Source organism: Narcine bancroftii, chromosome 10, assembly GCF_036971445.1.
Source record: "Narcine bancroftii isolate sNarBan1 chromosome 10, sNarBan1.hap1, whole genome shotgun sequence".
Classification (NCBI taxonomy): domain Eukaryota; kingdom Metazoa; phylum Chordata; class Chondrichthyes; order Torpediniformes; family Narcinidae; genus Narcine; species Narcine bancroftii.
In genome coordinates, this window is record NC_091478.1 from 107,359,924 (window position 1) to 107,380,174 (window position 20,251).

The 20,251-nt window shown below is 41.2% G+C and overlaps 1 protein-coding gene across 15 annotated transcripts in view; it reads right to left on the reverse strand.

The window, feature by feature from the left end:
* cdh13 (cadherin 13, H-cadherin (heart)) overlaps window positions 1-20,251 on the reverse strand; it is an 813,941-nt gene that overhangs the window by 109,670 nt on the left and 684,020 nt on the right. For all 15 annotated transcript variants that reach the window (XR_011346021.1, XR_011346020.1, XM_069902201.1 and 12 more), the window contains one exon: window positions 901-1,041. Coding sequence is in view for 13 of the 15 variants with exons in the window: in XM_069902201.1 (XP_069758302.1) it covers window positions 901-1,041 (141 nt within the window). In the remaining 2 variants the exon portion in view is untranslated. The remainder of the gene's footprint in view (window positions 1-900; window positions 1,042-20,251) is intronic.

A 20,251-nucleotide genomic window follows, 5' to 3' on the forward strand; every position in this document is an offset into this window, starting at 1 on the left:
CAAGTAGATGTTAATGGTCACCATGTTTACACAGGGCCTAGGCTGAAGAATTGAAAATCTTGTTAAGACTGGAAATTGCTGGTTGAAGGTTGCTATTCTAAGAGGGGCCATGTAGTTTTGCAAACAGAGAAAAAACATGTGATTCTTTGGGGAGAGAGAGAGAGAGAGAGAGAGAGAGAGAGTCAGTTTACTGCAGCAGATGCAGCAAGACCCTATTTGAAGACAGGTTTTGAATTCTAAATTCAGCCTATTCTAAACCCTTGTAGTCAATTACAAGAGGGCGTGGCTGGTTAATGTGTTTCTCCTGAAATAGGGGAAAAATAACTCTCTGCGGAAACCTGGAAAAAGAGGTTATCTTTTGGAAAAACTATGAGGGGGCATGTTTCTTCAGCAAGACACTGAAGTGGTTGACTGAAGGTGATCAATTTGTGTGTCCGTCCAATGAACAATGAATATCTGAAACCAATAAAGACCTTCCTTTGTGGTAACAATTTAAGTTAAAACTCCAGAGCCTTGTGAAGATCATAAATATTACATTCTGTGCACAGTGTGGAAAATTGTCTGATACCAGTGAACTTGGAGAAGTGAAAAGTGAATGATTGGACAGTGAAACAAATAACTTTCCTGAACACGTCACATACATGTGTGTTTAGAATTAGAAGGGGGTTATGTTAAATATTTATCTTGTTATTATGTTTAAAGAAAATTAAATACATTTTTGTTTCAGTAACCATTGTCTTGGTGAATTTCTGTTGCCGCTGGATTTTGGGGTCCTCTGGGCTCGTGAACAGTGGATACAATTAATACAATCAACATCTGCACTGAATGATGCTAAAAACAAATTCAATTTCCAATAGACCCATCTCTCAATACAAAGTATCTGTGGAAGCAACTGCTTACCATAGATTTGGTGAATACTGGGGCATGGTCATTCTTGTCATCGATGATGATGGTTGCTGTGGCTGTGCCTGTCAACCCCACATCACTGCCGGCCATGTCTTTAGCTTCAACAATCAACTCGTACTTGCATACTTCCAGGGTCTAATATAAAAATAAAAGGTATGCATAAAATATAAACAGAAGTGTTGGAAGTACACTAAGGAGAAAGAAAAAGAAATAATGGTTCAGATCAAGAACCTTATCTCAGCATTGAACTTCTTGTGTAAGTTTTGAATACAATTCATGCCAATAGCGGATAAAGCAACATCACTGGCTCACACGAAAATTATATTATGAGATGTGTATAGAGAGAAATACCTGTAGCTGTTATGTTTCTAAAGATACTCCAGTTCTTATTCCCAATGTTCACTTAAAACTTGAGTAATAACAAAATAGCCTCTTGAATGATATATACAAAGGCTTCAAATATATTAGTTACAGTCATTGCTGAAAAGGACAGAGGAACCTCATCAAAATGGCGGATTAAGACAGTAAATTGACAATCCATGATGATAAATTTATCCAAGGCCTACTTCGAAGCTGTGTTGATTGACACTCAGCTGTCATCAGAGAACAGAGACAGCACGGATGGCCTTTTTGATGACACAATTGTGAGTTTTGATTCTTAAAGGACAGAGGAACCTCATCAAAATGGCAGATTAAGACAGTAAATTGACAATCCATGATGATAAATTTATCCAAGGCCTACTTCGAAGCTGTGTTGATTGACACTCAGCTGTCATCAGAGAACAGAGACAGCACGGATGGCCTTTTTGATGACACAATTGTGAGTTTTGATTCTTAAAGGACAGAGGAACCTCATCAAAATGGCGGATTAAGACAGTAAATTGACAATCCATGATGATAAATTTATCCAAGGCCTACTTCGAAGCTGTGTTGATTGACACTCAGCTGTCATCAGAGAACAGAGACAGCACGGATGGCCTTTTTGATGACACAATTGTGAGTTTTGATTCTTAAAGGACTTAGACATTAAATCTAATTGCTGTAAATGTCTTGACCTCTAAATGTAAGGGAGAGAGATAAAATGGACTCAGAATCCACAGCACTCCAGTAGACATTTACAGGTGACAGCAAAGGCTAAACTATTTGGCCTTTGGCTCTTTATCAGTTTGACAGCATCCTGAAGACATAAACAGTGCTTTATATCCCAAGTTTTTTTAAAAAATCACGTTGGGCATTGAACACACAAGGTCAGAGATGGCAACTCTGTACTGACTCAACTGGCAGAGACAATTTTCACATATTTCAATGAAACCTGTACATGGATTTTATACTCAGTAAGTTGTTAAACTAAAAATCAAATAAATGAGTCTGGACATATGCACCACTGAATAATCCACAAATCTTAACCAGGCTTTGTTTATTTGTGGGGAAACACTATTTTTTAATCTACTTCATGCACATTTGTCTCTTTCAGGAGTCTCCAAATAATTTGCTTGACTCACTGTTTAAAAAGTGTCAATGATCCATAAAAATATTACAATGCTTAGAAGTGTGGTAAACAAGGAGGAGGATTGTAATAGGCTTCTGGAAACCACTGAAGGGCTGGTTCACTGGGCAGATGAAAGTTAATGCAGAGAGGAAATAATAACGTAAAGACACAATCTAAAGGTGCGCATGAACACCATGAACTTGGAATAAAGGTGAGGCAGAGCATGTTGAGAGAGTGATTATCTACACAACTGTTCAAATTCAGGGACAGAATACTAAAGCCAGGAGGTTATGTTCAACATGCACAAAGTGTCAGACAGACCACAATTGGAGCATTGTATCGAGTTTAGAATGTTGTGAATTCTGAGGAATGGTGTGTGAAGGTCAACGGTTGAAGAATCCGCACTAGGCTGGGGGCTGTTGGAGACTGGCTTGTGGAAGCAGGTATACGGACTGTGATTTGTGAGGGTGTGGATGGTGAGTGGAGGCTCCTGAGGAATCTCGGGAGTTAACAATTTTGGTTCAGAACTAGGGGCTGAGGAAGATGACTTAGATGCTGGATCAGACAGGAAGGCTTGCAGCTAAAATGGTCATGGGCATGAAGGAACCAATGGCGTGGCAGGTGTTGGTGGGATGCACAGGCACCATTGATGAGGGGACTTTCTTTTGCTTCTCTTCTTGGTAGGGGTGCTGGATTAGTGGCATCTCTCTGGGTGGAACACAAGTAAGTAAATCTGGTTAATTATGCAAAAGACATTAAAGAAACCTGATCCCGAGAGAGTAGAGCAAAAATGTATTAGGATGGTCCAAGGAATTATGGATGTTGGCTGCAAAGTTAAACTGGAGAAGCTGAACTTCTTATTTCAGAAAAGAAAAAGGAGAAATTAAAAAGAAATGTACGAGACCATGATGGGTTGGATTGGGCAAATACAGGGAAGGTAATCCCAATAGGCAATAGCTTCCATGGACACAGACTTAAGTTAAAATCTTTTAAAAATACACAGTCTCTGGGACTCTGAATATAAAAAGAGAAAATACTGGAAACACTCAACATGTCATTGAAAATCACCTTGTACGGAAAGAAGCCCTTTGACCCAACTTGTCCAGGCCAACTAAGATCAGACATCAGTGCAAAAATAAAGAGTTAATATTTCATGTTCTAATAAAAAAATGTATTTGACATGACATACTGGCTCTTTCTCTAGGTGTTACCTGATCTGCTGAATGTTTCCAACATTTCTGCTATGTTGTCACCAATTTAACATATCGGCTAAAAGCCAAAATAGAGAAATTTACCGGATGTAGAGGGAGTAGAACCTCTAGGAGGGAAATGGATAGGCACAGGCAGAGAGATGGGGAAAGATCAGGGAATGAGTCTGAGAGGGAACAAAAGATCAAAAGATTTATAGCAGAAGTAGGTGATTCAGCCCATCAAGTCTACTCCACAATGACACAATCTCCATGAACTAAGCAGACTCCTTTTGCACCATTGTCATTGAATGATACTGTAATTGAGGATTTGAACCAAGTTTCAGGATTACAAACTTCACATGCAGAACTTGCTGTATTTTGATTTGCTTTTCAAACCCAACAGCAACATCTGCCATGCCATCACTCTCCCTCAAAATGGTTATGGATGCAGTTAATTATGCTATTACTGACACCCTCTCACAGCCCTTCAAAGATAAATCACAGAGGAACATTGTCAATTTAAATTTTCTGTCATCTTGTGTAGTGGCTAGAAAATTTCCAGCATTGTGGCAGTCAGCCTACGATGAAATTAAAGAGGATTTTCTTCAACACAGTAGGCCAGGGAGATGGATTAATAAAAATATTCCATTCACAATTGAAGGAGCAAAGATTGAAATCTCAGAGCTATTTGATTCACTAATGTACCTGTCTCAATTGCAATAGCCATCTTTCTTTAAAGACAAATCCTGTGATGAAGAGCACTGGGTCAGTACAGATAGATGACATTGCTCATTATTAGTTGGCTTTCAGTGATATTGAAAATTAGTAGGGGAGGTGTTGACAAGAAGTCTTTAGCCACGTTTCGTTTCAACCAGGGAGGAAAAGCAATTTACGGAAAACAATATTTGATTGAGCAAGCAGCTAACGTTTCTACTTATTAATAAAGTAGACAAAATTTAAAGGCCCAGAGCATACTACTTGGCATTTTCCATTTCAACTGTTTAAATCAGTGGTTCTCAACCTTTTTTTCCCACTCACATACCACTTTAGGTAATCCCTATGCCATCGGTGCTCTGTGATTAATAAGGGATTGCTTTAGTTGATATGTGAGTGGGAAGGTTGAGAATCACTGCTCTAGACCCAATTGTTACTGAAATATTTTGCTTAATAAAAATTGTCATTGACCCATTTCCTTTGGAGCTCTGAAACCGTGCACATAACGAGTCATTTAGGGACGATTACAACAGTGGTTTTCAAACTTTTTTTTCCCACCCACATACCACTTTAAGTAATCCCTTACTAATCACAGAGCACCTTTGGCATAGGGATGGCTTAAAGTGGTATGTGAGTGGAAAGAAAAAGTTTGAAAACCACTGGTTTAACTGTTTCAAAGGCTATTCTGCAATCCAAAGCATGGGACATTAATCCTGAAACATTTCAGATCACTTTTATTATTGATGCTTTTGTGCTTTGAACGTGAAAATAGGCGGTACTTTTAATCAAGAATCTCATTTGTTCTGCTTTCTACATTAGATAAGATGATACGCTGCCAGGATCCCTTGTTCGGGCATTTGTTATCATTAGAACTCCTGTCAAAATTCTTTTTAAATTCAGCAGGTTCCTGCCTCAAAACACAAGGCAGTGATGAAGTGCCATTATGAGAGTTACAGTGGTCCAATCACATACTAAAAAAATAAATTCTCACTTTTCTCTCTTTCAGTAACAGTAAACAACATTTAAGAGGAGACTGGACAGGTACTTGAATGAGCAGAGCACAAAAGGCTAGGGATTAAGTCAGCCAGGAGTGAGTATAGATGGTCAGTGGTGGGCTGAAGGGCCTGCTTCTCCACTATACATCTTACTGCCTTAATTATCTACAGTAAAATTCCTGTTATCCAGGATTCAAGCAAAAGGCAACTGTCCAAAAAAATCACAGAAAATAAATGGGTAATAAATATGTGTTTAAAATTGGCACGCTCACCATTCACGCAACACATAGTCTCAAAGAGAACTCAGTTATCCAGCACCTACCAATTCCCTCAGGGGCTGGATACCAGGGATTTTCTGTACCTATTTCAATGTTTTTTTCAAAATTCAAGCTCTGGGAATTCCCTGCTTGAAATTCTCCACCTCTTTGTTTTCCCTTTCGTCTCTAATCCTCTCTTTCAACCTCACCTGCTTCAGTAGTTTGGGGTGGATCATCAGCTGAAAGGTGGATTGTAAGTTCAGAGACATAGGTTGGGGTGAATGAATGCAGTGGAAAATTTGAGTTGGCTGAGGGTGGAGAAAGGGTCAACCCCAGAAGGCGAGCAAATACATGAGACAAGAGGTGGAGGAAGCGGAAGAGGAGCTCAACATCGTGTCAGGGTCAAAATTCATTCAGGAGGGGTGTAAAGGGACCAATGAGTATTCTTTATGCATAACAAAGCTGCCCCTTTGCAAAGAAAGTTATTGACCTGAAACTTTAACTCTTCCTCTTTTCACAAATCCTGGTAAACCTGCTGAATATTTAGCTACTGCTTTGTATCAGATCTTTAGCCCACCTGTCATACTTGCTTTTGTATTAATACTCAGCGTGCAGCTGAGTGCCAATGTTGGTTTGATTCTAATACTGTGAATTTCATTGCTAAAACACTAAACTAAATGAAGGGAGACAGAGGTCAAAACAGAACAGGTTAAGTAAGGTGCTATATAAATGCATGACGCTGTCAGTGACATGACCTTTCTTATCCTATATCAGTTTGTTGCTTTTCCATTAAGTGGCTTGCAGGTCAATCACTGTTTCTTGCCCCAGTTCTTTCTATGAACTGAGACTTGCTTATCTGTTTGCTTCCAGCTGCGATAAAGTGTATTCAACCAAAATGTCAACCTGTCCCTGCTCTCTCTGAATGCTGATGGCCTGTTGAATTTTACCTTGTAGATTTTGTTTCTAATTTTAGATCTCCACCATTTGTAGTTTAAAATCTCCAGCCTGAGCAATCACACAGAAACACAATTTGTCATTGGATATACAGCCACCACCCTCACCCCCTTCTTCTTCCTGTCTCCTTTCCTCTCTCTCCCCCTTTCTTTCTGCCTCCTTTCACAGAGCCAACATCAATTCTCATCTTATCATCTCCATTTGACACATTTTGTCTTTGGTGCCTACACCACCCCCCTCCCCCATTTTCCCCCCTTTCTTTCCCCAGCCTTTAATTTCAATGTCTGTCTTTTTTCCCCTCATACCTTGAGGAAGGGCTCAGGCCCAAAACATTGGGAATATAGCTTTAACTTTGTGAACATTGCGAGAATGGCTGAGTTCCTCCAGTATTTCTGTGTTTTGACTGAATTCATTCTAACGGCCAGCTCAACCTCCCCAGCTAACAAAAAATTCATAGCATTATGTTCCATTGTCCTGATCAATTATGCCATGTTGCCGCCAGCGTTCATGAGAAGTGTCCCTTGCCACAGGTCTGCACAACCAAGTTCTGACTATCTTCCTTTAATTATTTGAGTGCTTTATTAAAGCAATCAAATTATCCTCTGATGTCACCAGCTTAATTTAAAAAAAATGCAGAGTTTCTTGTTTGACATGTGTTGTTGTGAATTGTTTTTGGTTGTTAATACTCCTCACACAATAGGGTGGATTGTACACAGACATGGTCTCTGCCAGCATCAGGCCTTCAGTTAATTAGATCCCGAAATAGTGTAGCTGTGACCCAATCATAAAGTGCAAACGGCCATCAGCAGGCCACTAGGTGTGGGCTTCCCTGAAGTCTGAATCATGTGTTCTTCGAGGCAATTTTACTGTTTCCAAATGTTTTGAATGATCAGAAACATTTGGCAAAAGTTAAAAGAAAAAAGTGTGAAAAAAATGTAAAAAAAAAACTGCTGTTAATCAATTAAAACAAGAATAGGCATTTTTTAAAAAGTAAATAAAATACCTTGTCTTCCCCCACATTTTAATGGAAGTTATAGATGAATGGCCTAACAGCAGCATGAGTCAGTTAGGGGAGAGATGATGAGATGAGCTGAGAATTTATTGTTATATACATAAATACAATGTACAGATGCAATATTGGGGCCAGGCACATAATATACACCAACCACAATAGAAGCCATTAAATTACCACAATGTATCAAGCAAAGTAGATACTAAAATATAAAAAGGATAGATAAATAAATATTCACAGAGAGGGTGGTACTCCCACAACATGTAAGTATCTGGGTGCACACTTGAACTCCCAAGGCACAGGAGGCCACAGACCCGACACTAGTTAATGGATTAGTGTAGATGGGTACATGATGGCTGGCATGGACAATGGGGTGAAGGCCTGCCTCTCTGTCTCTCTGCTCTCTGATTCTACGCTTCTGGCTCATATACACCTGTCAGATTGCCAGTCTTCTCCTTGGACCAGAGAGCCTCCCAAAGTTGGCCAGCTTTGTCCTTCTGGAAAGCATTTCTGAGTGCAGTTTGGGTCACCAAATGAGAAGAAGGATATAAACAAAATCGAGAGAGTGCAGAGAAGGTTCACGAGAATGTTTGAGTGACAGAGAAAGGTTGAGCAGCCTGGGGCTTTTTTCTCTGGGGCATAAAAGATTGAGGGAGGATTTGATGGAGGTGTTCAAGATTTTAAAAGGGACAGAGAGAGTCAACGTGGATAGGCTTTTTCAATTAAGAGTGGGGGATATTTAAACCAGAGGCCATGGTTTGAGATTGCAGGGAGAAAATTTCTTCAAGCAAAGGGTGGTTGGGATGTGGAATAAGCTTCCAGCAGAGGTGGCTGAAGCAAGGACATTATTTACATTTAAGGAAAGACTGGATAATTACATGGAAGGGAGAGGATTGGAGGGGTATGGATCAGGTGCTGGTCAGTGGGACGAGGAGGGTGGGGATTTGTTCCGGCATGGACTAGTAGGGCCAAACTGGCCTGTTCTGTGCTGTATATAGTGGTGATATGGACCTAGTGTCTTGAGACTAACTTATACATTCCAATTAAATACTGTACAGCAAATGACATTAAAGCAAAATATTCCAATTTTTTTATTTCATATGATCAACCATTACACTGAAAATCTTCCTTTACCATGACATGGATGGGTGGAGGTAGATGTGGGATTGTAAATTTTCATTTTCTTGCTGAAAATTGTCACCTGAACCTGGCAGTTTACAGAGGAAAATTTGAGGATGTAATGCTTTCATTTATCCACCTGAAACAAATTTCAGACAAGCCTTTGAATGAATTTACCAACAAATGGAGACAGTTTAAATATCTCCAGCTGGATGTCATGCCTGTTGTTGGAACCTACGTTTAATGCCCAAAAGGGAAAGGCTTGAGCATTTTCAAGGAGAGCAGGATAATAGCTCCTTCACACCCAACAGCCTGTTCTGATTCTGTCCGGCAGTTGTCTCTCCACTTCCATCAAGCAGTCTTATCTGTTGCTGGGATACATGTCCTCAGCTGGCTGAGTTTTCACAACAGGAAACCAGCTTGCAACTATTGTCAAAGAGAAAACTAAGATATCCAGAAGCTGAGAAAGATTCAGCTTTGCATCCAATAAGCTTGATGAGAAATATGCAAAGCAATGCTGGAAATACTGTCTATATTCTGCTTTCTGTATTCCCAGAAATTGCCTTCTTCTTTCGATTGTATAATTGCTTAAATCTTTCATGTAATTGAAACACACTTGTTTTTATAATTAACAATTTAATTTACCAAGTGAGAAATTGGAAATCAGAACAATTGTACAGTTGTAATCTTCATGCAATGGGTAGTTAACATTCTTGTCAAAATAGTTTGAGCTCTTTAACCTTTTTGAGGAATTATTCAGATAGCATGGATCTCCAAATGGCCACCCATTTTAATTCCCTGTCCCATTCTTTTTGCTGACATGACTGTCCATGGTCTCATGCATTTCCAGAATGAGACCACCCATAAATTGGTGGAACAACAACTAACTTCCATCTGGGCACCCTCCAACCCAATGGCATCAACTTCTCCACTGCACATCTTTCCCTAAGACTCCTTTCCCCCAGATCTGCCTCTCTTCCCCTTTTCCCTCTGAGTTTCTTTCCCACAGCTCTTCTTCCACAGAGCCCTGAACAAACCCCCCCCACCGCCCCAGTCAATTCTCACCATTCTTCTCTCCTGTGTCCCATCCATATCCAATCACACCTTTTGTCTAATGGTCTGTACTCCACCCCCTGCCCATTTTCCCCTCCCCAACCTTTTAATTCAGACACCTGCCTCCATTTCACTCATACTTTGAAGAGAAGCTCTGGGCCAAAACATCCGTTGTATATATTCAACTGCGGTGGACGCTGCAAAACTTGCCGAGATCCTCCAGCACGTGTGTTTTTACCCTACACCATGGAGGGTCTTGAAGGCTTGTGTAATAGTTAGGGGAGATAAATAAAGGGTAAATGGGAAAGAATGAAAATGTCACAAATCAGGCGACATGGTTTTTTAAATGTAACTGGTGTAATCATTAGACAAGAGGTAAGAAAAATGTGATTCTCGTATCAAACTTTGACAGAACTTTTGACAGTCTTGAGAATCAAATGGAATGCTTTCATTAACCTGAGTGAATATGCTGTAGTTGACAACCCGCAGTGAATAAATATTCTGTTATTTTCTGTCATAAAGTCTGTAAAATACATGCCTCTTTAATGTTTGGAGAAAGTACAATTCTTTTACATTCTTCTTTTCTTTCTTCTTTCTTCTTTGGCTTGGCTTTGCGGACGAAGATTTATGGAGGGCTATGTCCACGTCTGCTGCAGGGTTGTTGGTGACTGACAAGTCCGATGCGGGACAGGCAGGCTCAGTTGCAGCGGTTGCAAGGGAAAATTGGTTAGTTGGGGTTGGGTGTTGGGTTTTTCCTCCTTTGTCTTTTGTCAGTGAGGTGAGCTCTGCGGTCTTCTTCAAAGGAGGTTGCTGCCTGCCGAACTGTGAGGCATCAAGATGCACGGTTGGAGGCGATATCACCCACTGGCGGTGGTCAATGTGGCAGGCACCAAGAGATTTCTTTAAACAGTCCTTGAACCTCTTCTTTGGTGCACCTGTGTCTTGGTGGCCAGTGGAGAGCTCGCCATATAACATGATCTTGGGAAGGCGATGGTCCTCCATTCTGGAGACGTGACCCACCCAGCGCAGTTGGGTCTTGAGCAGCGTGGATTCGATGCTTGCAGACTCTGCCAGCTCAAGTACTTTGATATTGGTGATGAAGTCACTCTGATGAATGTTGAGGATGGAACGGAGACAGGATGAAAGCGTTCTAGGAGCCGTAGGTGATGCCGGTAGAGGACCCATGATTCGGAGCCGAACAGGAGCATGGGTATGACAATGGCTCTGTACACGCTGATCTTTGTGTGTTTCTTCAGGTGGTTGTTTTTCCAGACTCTTTTTTTGTAGTCTTCCAAAGGTGCTATTTGCCTTGATGAGTCTGTTGTCTATCTCGTTGTCGATCCTTGCATCAGATGAAATGTTTTGCGGAAACTGCCAAAATGTTTGGCCTGGAAGTCAGCTTGAAGAAAACTGAGGTCCTCCATCAGCCAGCTCCCCACCATGACCACCAGCCCCCGCACATCTCCATCGGGCACACAGAACTCAAAACGGTCAACCAGTTTACCTACCTCGGCTGCACCATTTCTTTTACATTAATTTGTTCTGAAATGACAAATGGATTTGAAAATAGGAATGAGCACCAAATGAAGTTTCTGATTTAAAATAGTTATGAAACTGATTTCAGAAAAAATATTTACAACAGTTGCGTTGAGGTTACAGCCTGCATATGTGAGAGTTAAACTGCCCCTGCATCTGTTGTTTAAAATAACTGTCTTCTAGAAAACGTACAGCTCGGGATTCCCAAATTTCCATGACCACAGTGGGTGCGATCTGAATGATCCAAATCCCAGGTGCAATGTCGAGTTATATGATGAACTCATTCTCATTGCTTTTGGTTACACGATGAACACATTCTCATTGCTTTTGGGCAGCCAGCCTAACATTTTGTGCTGCCTGCTAATTTACATGGCCATGCTGTTGATTGGCTGGCTCAACAGAGCATCTTATTGCCACAAAAATTAATGTGCTCTACTTCAAGGATTTGGTCGGATAGAGGAGAGATGACTGCAGCAGATGCTGGAATGTGCTTCAGAACATGTTATGACACTGAAGATTATGAACAGGACTGTGCTGCCCGTGACCATTTCATATCTATCATATCCTCCTGCATTTAGGATTCACTGTACTGCTGCAAACACCACGCACAACTCTCACAAGCAATACAACCAGAATAAATACCAACTCAATTCAAACCAATTCAAAATGCATGGCCTTAAAGGCAGTAGCAAGAGCTAACTGTTGGGAATTTAGGGTTGACCCCCCATAGAGTAAATTCTCCACACTAGTGGAGTGGCAAATGCTGAGTCCAGGGCTGACAACTGGCCTAAAATTAGAAAAGGTGAGTATTGTGGAGGGGTCAATAGTTTGGGAGTACAGATTCATAAGATTGATAATGAAGATTACATAAGCACAATGTACAGATCCACGGGTACATACAATACACCAACAAATAATAAATATGAATTAAATTGCCCCACCAGAGAAAAAAAAGAGATAGTTAACAGATCAATCTTGATAGTTGCAATAAAATTGCTATTACATTAGTTCAGAGAGACCTTTGGTGGTTCTGGAGTAGTGCTATGGTTAGGGTTGACAAGGCAGGTTTAAGAGCCTAACAGCTATTGGGAACCTAGAGTTTAGGGCTCTGTACTGTCTGCCTGAAGATGGCAGTAAAAAGATAGTGTGATGAGGTGATGGATATCCTTTATGTCATTGGCTGCTTTCTTGAGACAGAGCTTCAGAAAAATGAATGAGAGGTCAGTGCCTTGGCTATGTTTGGCACTTTCTGCAAGCTCCTGCATTCCTGGGCACTCGAGTTTCCAAACCATCCCATGATGCAACCACCCAGTAAACTTTCCACAATGCACCTGTAGAAGTTTGATGTAATATTTCACAACTTGCTGAATGGTCTGAGACAAGGTAGATGGACAAAAGTTTTCATACCCAATTGATGGGATGCAGTCTGGAACTCACTGGTGGACATAGAAACCCAATTCACTTTTAAATTTCCCTTGGACCTGTTCTTGAAAGTCTTTGCCCTTCAAGGCTGTGAATATAACGCAAAAGAGGGGAATTAAGTTGGACATCTTTTTTAAACTGGCAGGCCTGAAGGGCTGGAGATCTCTTCTGCCCTCTAAATTCTCTATGATTCTATGGTGTGCTCACACCTCATTCATCTTCTCACTTCTTCTTCTGCTCTAAAAGCTGCATGTAATGCAAACAACGGCAGCTTATTTTAGCTCCTGACCTCTCACATCAACCCCCAACAAGTGTCCTCAATACCATCCAACTCTTTTTTTTCAGATATTCAGAAATTGTACCCTCCTAGGGATGATGTGGACACACTGTCGAATGATTTAACAGTCACACCCCCACAGCCATTGGCACAAATTTTGGAACACTGTAAATCTTAATAGAACATAGAAAATAGAACTTTACAGCTCATTACAGGTCCTTCCACCCACAATGTTGTGCTGACCTATATAAACCTACTCAACAATCTAAAGCTTCCCTAACTCACTATTTTTCTTGCATCCATGTGTCTGTCCAAGGGTCTTTGAAATATCCCAGTTGTACCAGCCTCCACCACCATCTCTGGCAATGCACTCTCTGTGTAAAAAGCTTATACTTGACGTCTCCCTTAAACTTTCCTCCCCTCACCTTGTACTCTTGTGTTTTCTACTTCCACCCAGGGATAAAGGTGCTGGCTGTCCACCCTATCTATGCCTCTCCTAATCTTGTGACTTATTGTCATCTCTCTTCACTCTCCACTCCAAAGAGAAAAGTGCCAGCCCCGTCAACCTTGCCTCTTTAGACACATTCTCCAATCCAGGCAACCTCCTGGTAAATTCCTTCAGCCTCCTCACCACAGCTTGCACATCCTTCCTGTAATGAGGTGACCCAAATGTTGGAAGATGTTAGAGAAGGGCACCAATGAACACTGAGATATCGGCAGGATAGCCAGTCTGGAGTTCTGCAAGATATCTGCATGCAGGTTTTGAACAGTCTGTAGAAGGGAACAGTTGTGTATTTTTTTAAACATTGGTGAACCCAAGGAGGTGGCACCGATGCTTGGCCACAGACCACAAAGGTTGCAATTTCTCAGGGGGCAGCGGGGCAGCAGAGCGGAAAAGTACCCCTTCTGCTGAGAAAGAGAAGCCTGGCAGAGGACCCTGGAGGAAAGGGAACCACAGCAGCAGACCTGCAAGGTGCTCAGAGGTGGAAGGCTTACCACCATTCTGCTGCAGACTGGCCCAGGAGAAGCAGGTATTGGGATTAGAATCATGATGTGCCAAAGGTGAGCACAGCTCCCAAAGGGCATCAGACGTTGCCACTTCCTAACCATATTAGTGTTTCAAAACGAGGAGTTGGATTCACCACTGGAACAAAGAGGAGGCCGAGCAGCTGCTGAGGTTATCAGACCTCAGGAAAGAAATCAACGGGCATCCGGGTGACATTTGCAAATACAGAGGACATCTTTTTAAGGTGAGTAGTGGTAAATTTATGGAAGATGTCAAAAGCAAGTTTTTTTAAAAAAATATACACACACACAGAGTGGTGGGTCCCTAGAATGCATTACTGGGGTGGTGTCTCCGGAAGAGGTGGTTGTAGCAGGGTCAATTTTGGAATCCACTGGGAGGGAAGCCCTTTCTTCATCAATGTAAGATGATTTAGAAATGCAATTGATGTGTCCTAGCCCATTAGGGCCGAACTCTCAGAATATCTTGCAAAAATGTCATTGATATTAGTGGTAACTTTTCTTTATTTTCCAGGTTAATACAGGCACACAGTAGATCAATTTGACAATGGAGTCATGTGAACTGTCAGGCACAAGAGCTTGTCCTACAATTACATTTGAGGAGATCAAACTACAGAACTAAGTGAAGCTCATAAATTATATTATATTTTACCCAGAACCTGCAACCCTCGTGGTCTGCAGCTAAGCATCGGTGCCACCTCTGTGGGTTCATCATTGTTAAATATATATCGTATTCATGGCCATTGAGAAAAAGATGTTGAACCCTTTAAATATATAAATAAAAACAATACCTACAAATAAAATTTGAAATAGCTGTGTTAAATATATTAACATATTGTAAGATTTAAATTCATCAGCGAAGGGTGTAATGTTCTATAAAAAACAAGAGGTAGGGTACTTTAATATGTTTAAGAATTAACTTAATGCAATTCAAATCAAAATAGAAATGAACCCCTTTAAATATATTAATGATAGGCCACATTTTGATTAGAAGAGATTTAAACACTATTTTCCCCTGTGGCTGTTCCAGTCACAGGGTACATTCAACACAAGAACCTTTAACATCCATCTTGGCAACAAACTAGATGGAAGATTAATTATTTACAACATTCCTACAACCCATGGAAGAGCAGAGGTACAGCCCCAGGTACATTTCCCTCTCTTCCAAATTGTCTGATCGAATCGCACTACAAAACATTAATAAAAGTTGTTGGTGTATCTCTGTTTCTCATCTTACCTCTGCCTTATCAAAGAATAAATCCATAAAATAATTCCCATGCAATATGACAATGGAGGGTGTCCATTTTCATTTTTTAGATGCCTAAATAAATACTCCAGAGTATCTTTTTAAGTAAATACATAAAGAATTTATCCTTACATTCTCCAGATTCCCCAGAGTGTAGCTTTTCACTGCTGAACAAGATTATTTTCACTGAGCAGATGTCATTCTTATTTCTGGTTTGTTTGAATTATTTCATTTGCGAAAGCCACTTGTAACATTTTGCAACCCTTTGACTGTCTTCTAATTGGGACTTACTGCAGGTCAAGCAGAGAATTATTTATGAGGTCGTGTGTTCCAAAGATTAGGAAGAAGAAAGAGAGAAATCAGGGAACCTTTTTTCAGCTACTATCATGCCTTTGAGATTTACTTCAATCGGTTTTATCATAGAATATGAACAAGAGCTGGGTGGTTATGACTTTAGGTGGTGCATGAAGCTGCAGGCATCTGTCCTGTTGACTGCAATACTAAGGCACAGTATTACTTTTGTTAAAGATCATATGTGTACCAGATAATCAGGAAAATATAGCTGTGAAATTATTGGTAATAGAATGACAAAGATGGAATATCAATTTGATATTTTGAGAAGTGAACTCTGATAAAGTTAATACACTCAATTTTTAGTCAGTACAGGGTATTTAAAAATGTTGCTGTGAACATTATTTGTCCTGATATAAGATCATAAGATATAGGATAAAAAGTGGGCCATTCTGCCCTCCATTCCTCTCTGCTATTCCATCATGAGTTGATTAATTCTTCTACTCAGCGGCACTCCTCTGCCTTCTCCAATAATCTTTGATGTCCTGACTATTTAGATATGGGTATTTCTTGGTTTAAGTGCCACCAAGTTTGTTATTGTGTGCTTAATAATGAGTCGAGTTGGCAGGTGAGGCAATCCAAATAAAACACTTTACTGAACACAACCAAACATAATAACCAGGGTAGGGAGAGAGAGCACACAGTGCGGCATCTGATCCCTGCTAGTTCTCAATTCAACTAATGTAGCCTCATGGTGCTTGCGCATGCGCTGTGGCAAGTACAGTGGCTGCAAAGCGATTGCAGCGGGTGCAGAGCAGCTGATAGCAGCAGCTGTCTACATCCCCTTTCTTCTGCTACCCCCCCCCCCCCCTTAATACAGTGAACATATATAACTTTCACTAGTGCAAGAATATATACATTCAACCCAGTTCAGTCCCGGTATTTTGGGACCCACACCCAGCACGGGTTTTGAAATAGCCCTCTGATGATGGGGAGACTTGGGGAACCTTGTCCTGATCGTCTCTACTGTCCATAGTCTCAGGGGCATTGTCCATTGCTTCTCCTGTGGTTACCGGGGGGGGGGGGGGGGGGGGCTCACATTCCAAATCCAAAAATTCGGATTTGTCTGGGTTGGTTTAAGATGGGGGTGGCTCTCTTACTGGGAGGATGTGTCTGTTGTCTGTCCTTTTGTATATTTTCACCCTTAAATGAACCAGGTATGACCTGGATTCCTGGCAGCTCATATCCACTATACCCGGGCAGTTGTAACCTTGTGGAGTCTGCATCCTTAAGACTTGCCCTTCGGTCAATGGGATGAGCAGCCGACTGGTTTTGTTATAACTTTTGTTTTGCACCAGCCTTTTGTTTAGCAGCTGGGCCTTGACATTTTGCGGGTCCTTTGGCTGGGCTCCAGAAGTCTCTTTGCCAATGGTAGGGTAGTCCTGGTCTGACTTGACATTAACTGTTGAACCAGCGAGGGATGTTTCTTAAATTGAGTCAGCTGAGGAAGATGTCCATTTTCTCCCTGTGGGGCATCTCCATTAGCTGCTTGGCAGTTCTCATTGCTCCTTCAGCCAGCCCATTTAATTGTGGGTACTCTGGGCTGCAGGTAATGTGGGTGAAGCCCCATGCTGTCGCAAAGTTGTGGAACCTCTGGCTGGTGAACTGTCTGCCATTGTCCGAAAGAAGTGCGTGAGCTGCCCCATGTATCAAAAAGTGCCACTTTAGTTTGGTGATAACGGCCGCAGAGGTTATGTCTCAGAGCAGGTCTATCTCAAACCAGCCGGATATGAGTCTATCAGTACTAGGTACTGTTGGCTCCACCATTTAAAGATCTTTGGAGCCACAGCTGACCAGCATAGGTCAGGTATGGGGTGTAGTTGCAGTGGCTCTTTTTGCTGGTGTGGCTTGGTCCTGTTGTACACCAAGCAGGACTGTACCTCATCATCTATATTCTCTGTCATGTCTGGTCAGAAGACAATGTCCCTTACTCTGCGTTTTGTCGCTTCTGCACCAGGGCACCATTTGTGCAGGATCTCCATGTACATATTCTGCAGTGGGCTGGGGATAACCTGCTCCTAAGCCCCTTCATGATTACCCCTTCATCAAAAAGCAGTTCGTCACAGTATGGAATGAAGGGTTCCCCCGTTGGTGGCAGGCTGCGCTGCTTAGCCAGCCAGCCGCCCTTAATAAAGGTGCCCAGTGCATTTAGGGTTCTGTCTTCTGTTGTGTGCTTTCTCAGTTCATCCAGCCAGGCCAAGGTTATATGGGTTATCCATCATCACATTGAAAGTGTCCTCTTCCTCGACGCTGGACTGTGCTTTTTCTGGGATAAAGTATTGGCTAAATGCTGCATTTGTGTACAAGGGTAATGTGGTATTTCTGGTGACTGAGCATCGTACGCTTGGCTTGTTTATTATGGTCATGAGAGGTAAGTGGTTGGTTTCTATGGTGACCGGCCTACCATAGACATAATCATTGAATTTTGAGCAGGCGAGAGCCACCACCTGTAGTGCTTTCTCGATTTGAGCATACCTTGTTTCCATATCTAAGTGACTTAGAAGCATACGCCATGGCGTTCCGTCCTGCAGGCAAGCAGCTCCTAGGCCATACTGTGAGGCAATTCAGGTCAACATCACCAGTCAACTTTCATCTCGCCCATCTTGCCGTTAGCTTCCATGGATACAAAGGTCTCATTGTTACCTCTAAACCGGGCTTCTGTGGGTTGCCTGGCATCTTTGTGGTGAGCCCATTGACATAGTACTCATGGTCGGGGTTGCTCCCTCTCTACTCTGGTTCCAAATGGTCGATGGTCTTCCTGGGTCTGGTCTATGTGGTGGTCTGCTGCCTAGATCTGCAGCACCTTCTGAAGTGGTTCCATTTGCCGCAGTTCCTGCACTGCTGGCCGAATGCTGGGCACATCTCCTTTCTTAGCATGTTGTCTCTTCCGCAGTTGCCGCATCTTGTTCTGGGTATGTGGTAACCTGGCTGGCTCTTCCTTCTAGCCTCTGGCTGCTGTCTGCTTGCCAATCCTGCCTGTATTGCAGTCGATGCTTGTGGCCTACTGTTGAGGAGAGGTCAGCCTTTTACTGTTTTCCTCGGTATTTTCACACACCAAGCACATTGCAATGGCCTTTTCTAGTGTCAGTTCGCTGTGTCACTGGAGCACCTTCCGTGATTGGAAGGTTTCAGGCTTGGGGTGCTCTTGATCTCACTTCTGACACCATGTTCATTATTGTGTGCTTAATAACGAGTTGAGTCAGCAGGTTAGGTAAACCAAACATGGTTTACCTACACGGTAGGGAGAGAAAGCCTACAGCATGGCATCTGCTTCCTACAAATTCTCAATTCAACTAACATGCCTTCCCAGTCCTCATGCATGCAATGGGTGCAGAGCAGCTGATGGCAGCGGCCGTCCACGTGCATAATCAGTGTTTTTTTTAAATCAACCTCTATCTGCCATCTTCTCACATCTTTTTCTACCACATGGAATCTAACTTTGGAGGAAGGTTTTGTTGAGATATTCCTCCATTCACACTGGTTTATCTACTTATAGATTCTGCTCCAGACTGTATGGAAGATAGTGGAACGTAAACATTTTAAATAATATATTTTGTCTTGATTAACATTTTTAAAATTTAGCAAAACCCCTAAATCATACAGTTATATTTAAAGTAGAGTAATTAACGTAAAAAGCAAAAAAAAACTTTTAATTAAAACCCCGTCTATTTGACAAGTTTAAAAAAAAAACCTAGCATATGGATATATCAAGTGACGACAACTCGGAAACCAACAACATAACATAGAGGTTCAGAACAGTCTTAAAACTTGAGATTATGGTAATAGACCATAAAAGGGGCCCACATCTTTGAAAAATTAGTATTTGAATCATTAATGGCATATCTAATCTTTTCTAAACTTAAACAGGACATAATATAATTTAACTATTGTGTATATGTAGGTGGAGACCTATCCTTCCGTTGAGGTAAAAGATAAAATTTGGCTTTGAGATGAAGTCAATAAAATATCATCATCAAACAGAGCAATTAAAAGGCAAGGTTCCAATTTAACCTTAAGAATCACCAATAGTATATGAAAAATATCTTTCCAAAATTTTTCTAGATTAGGGCAAAACCAAACTGTGTGAACCAAGGAAGACTCTGCAATTTTATATTGATTAAGTTTATTATAAACTCATTATGTCCTTTCTTTATTGTGGTTGAACCTTGGAATTCATTTGTTTGAATTAATTTGTATTTGCAGGGTTTTTTTTTAACCTTTTTTTCTGTGGCACATTCCATAATTGTACTGTACACATTTATTGTTATTGAAATTAAAATATTTTAAGAATGTATATATCTTAAGATGATTCTAAAATGTATTGATTTAATTTTCAATTTTGTTTGAATGGTTATGAATGCCAAAAACATTAAGAAAATGTGAAAGATGCTGATAGCAAGGAACTGGAGATGAGCAAAGGGCGGAAGTTTTCCTTCTTCCTTGGAGAATTCGTACACCAGTACTGAATGAAGATTGATGAGGGAAAACCCACTCCAGTGCTGATTCGGTTTTAAGAACCGAATAATTTACACTTTCCTATTTGTATGTAAGTATCTATTTCCCTGTGCAGCAGGTATTGCACTGTGTAAATTTCCATTGCAAGAGCTTATGAATTCTTTAAGCCTCCATTGCATTCAGTAGATAATAAATGAGAATGCCTAAATTCTATGATTACATGATGTTTAGGGTGGAGATCTGCAATCATTA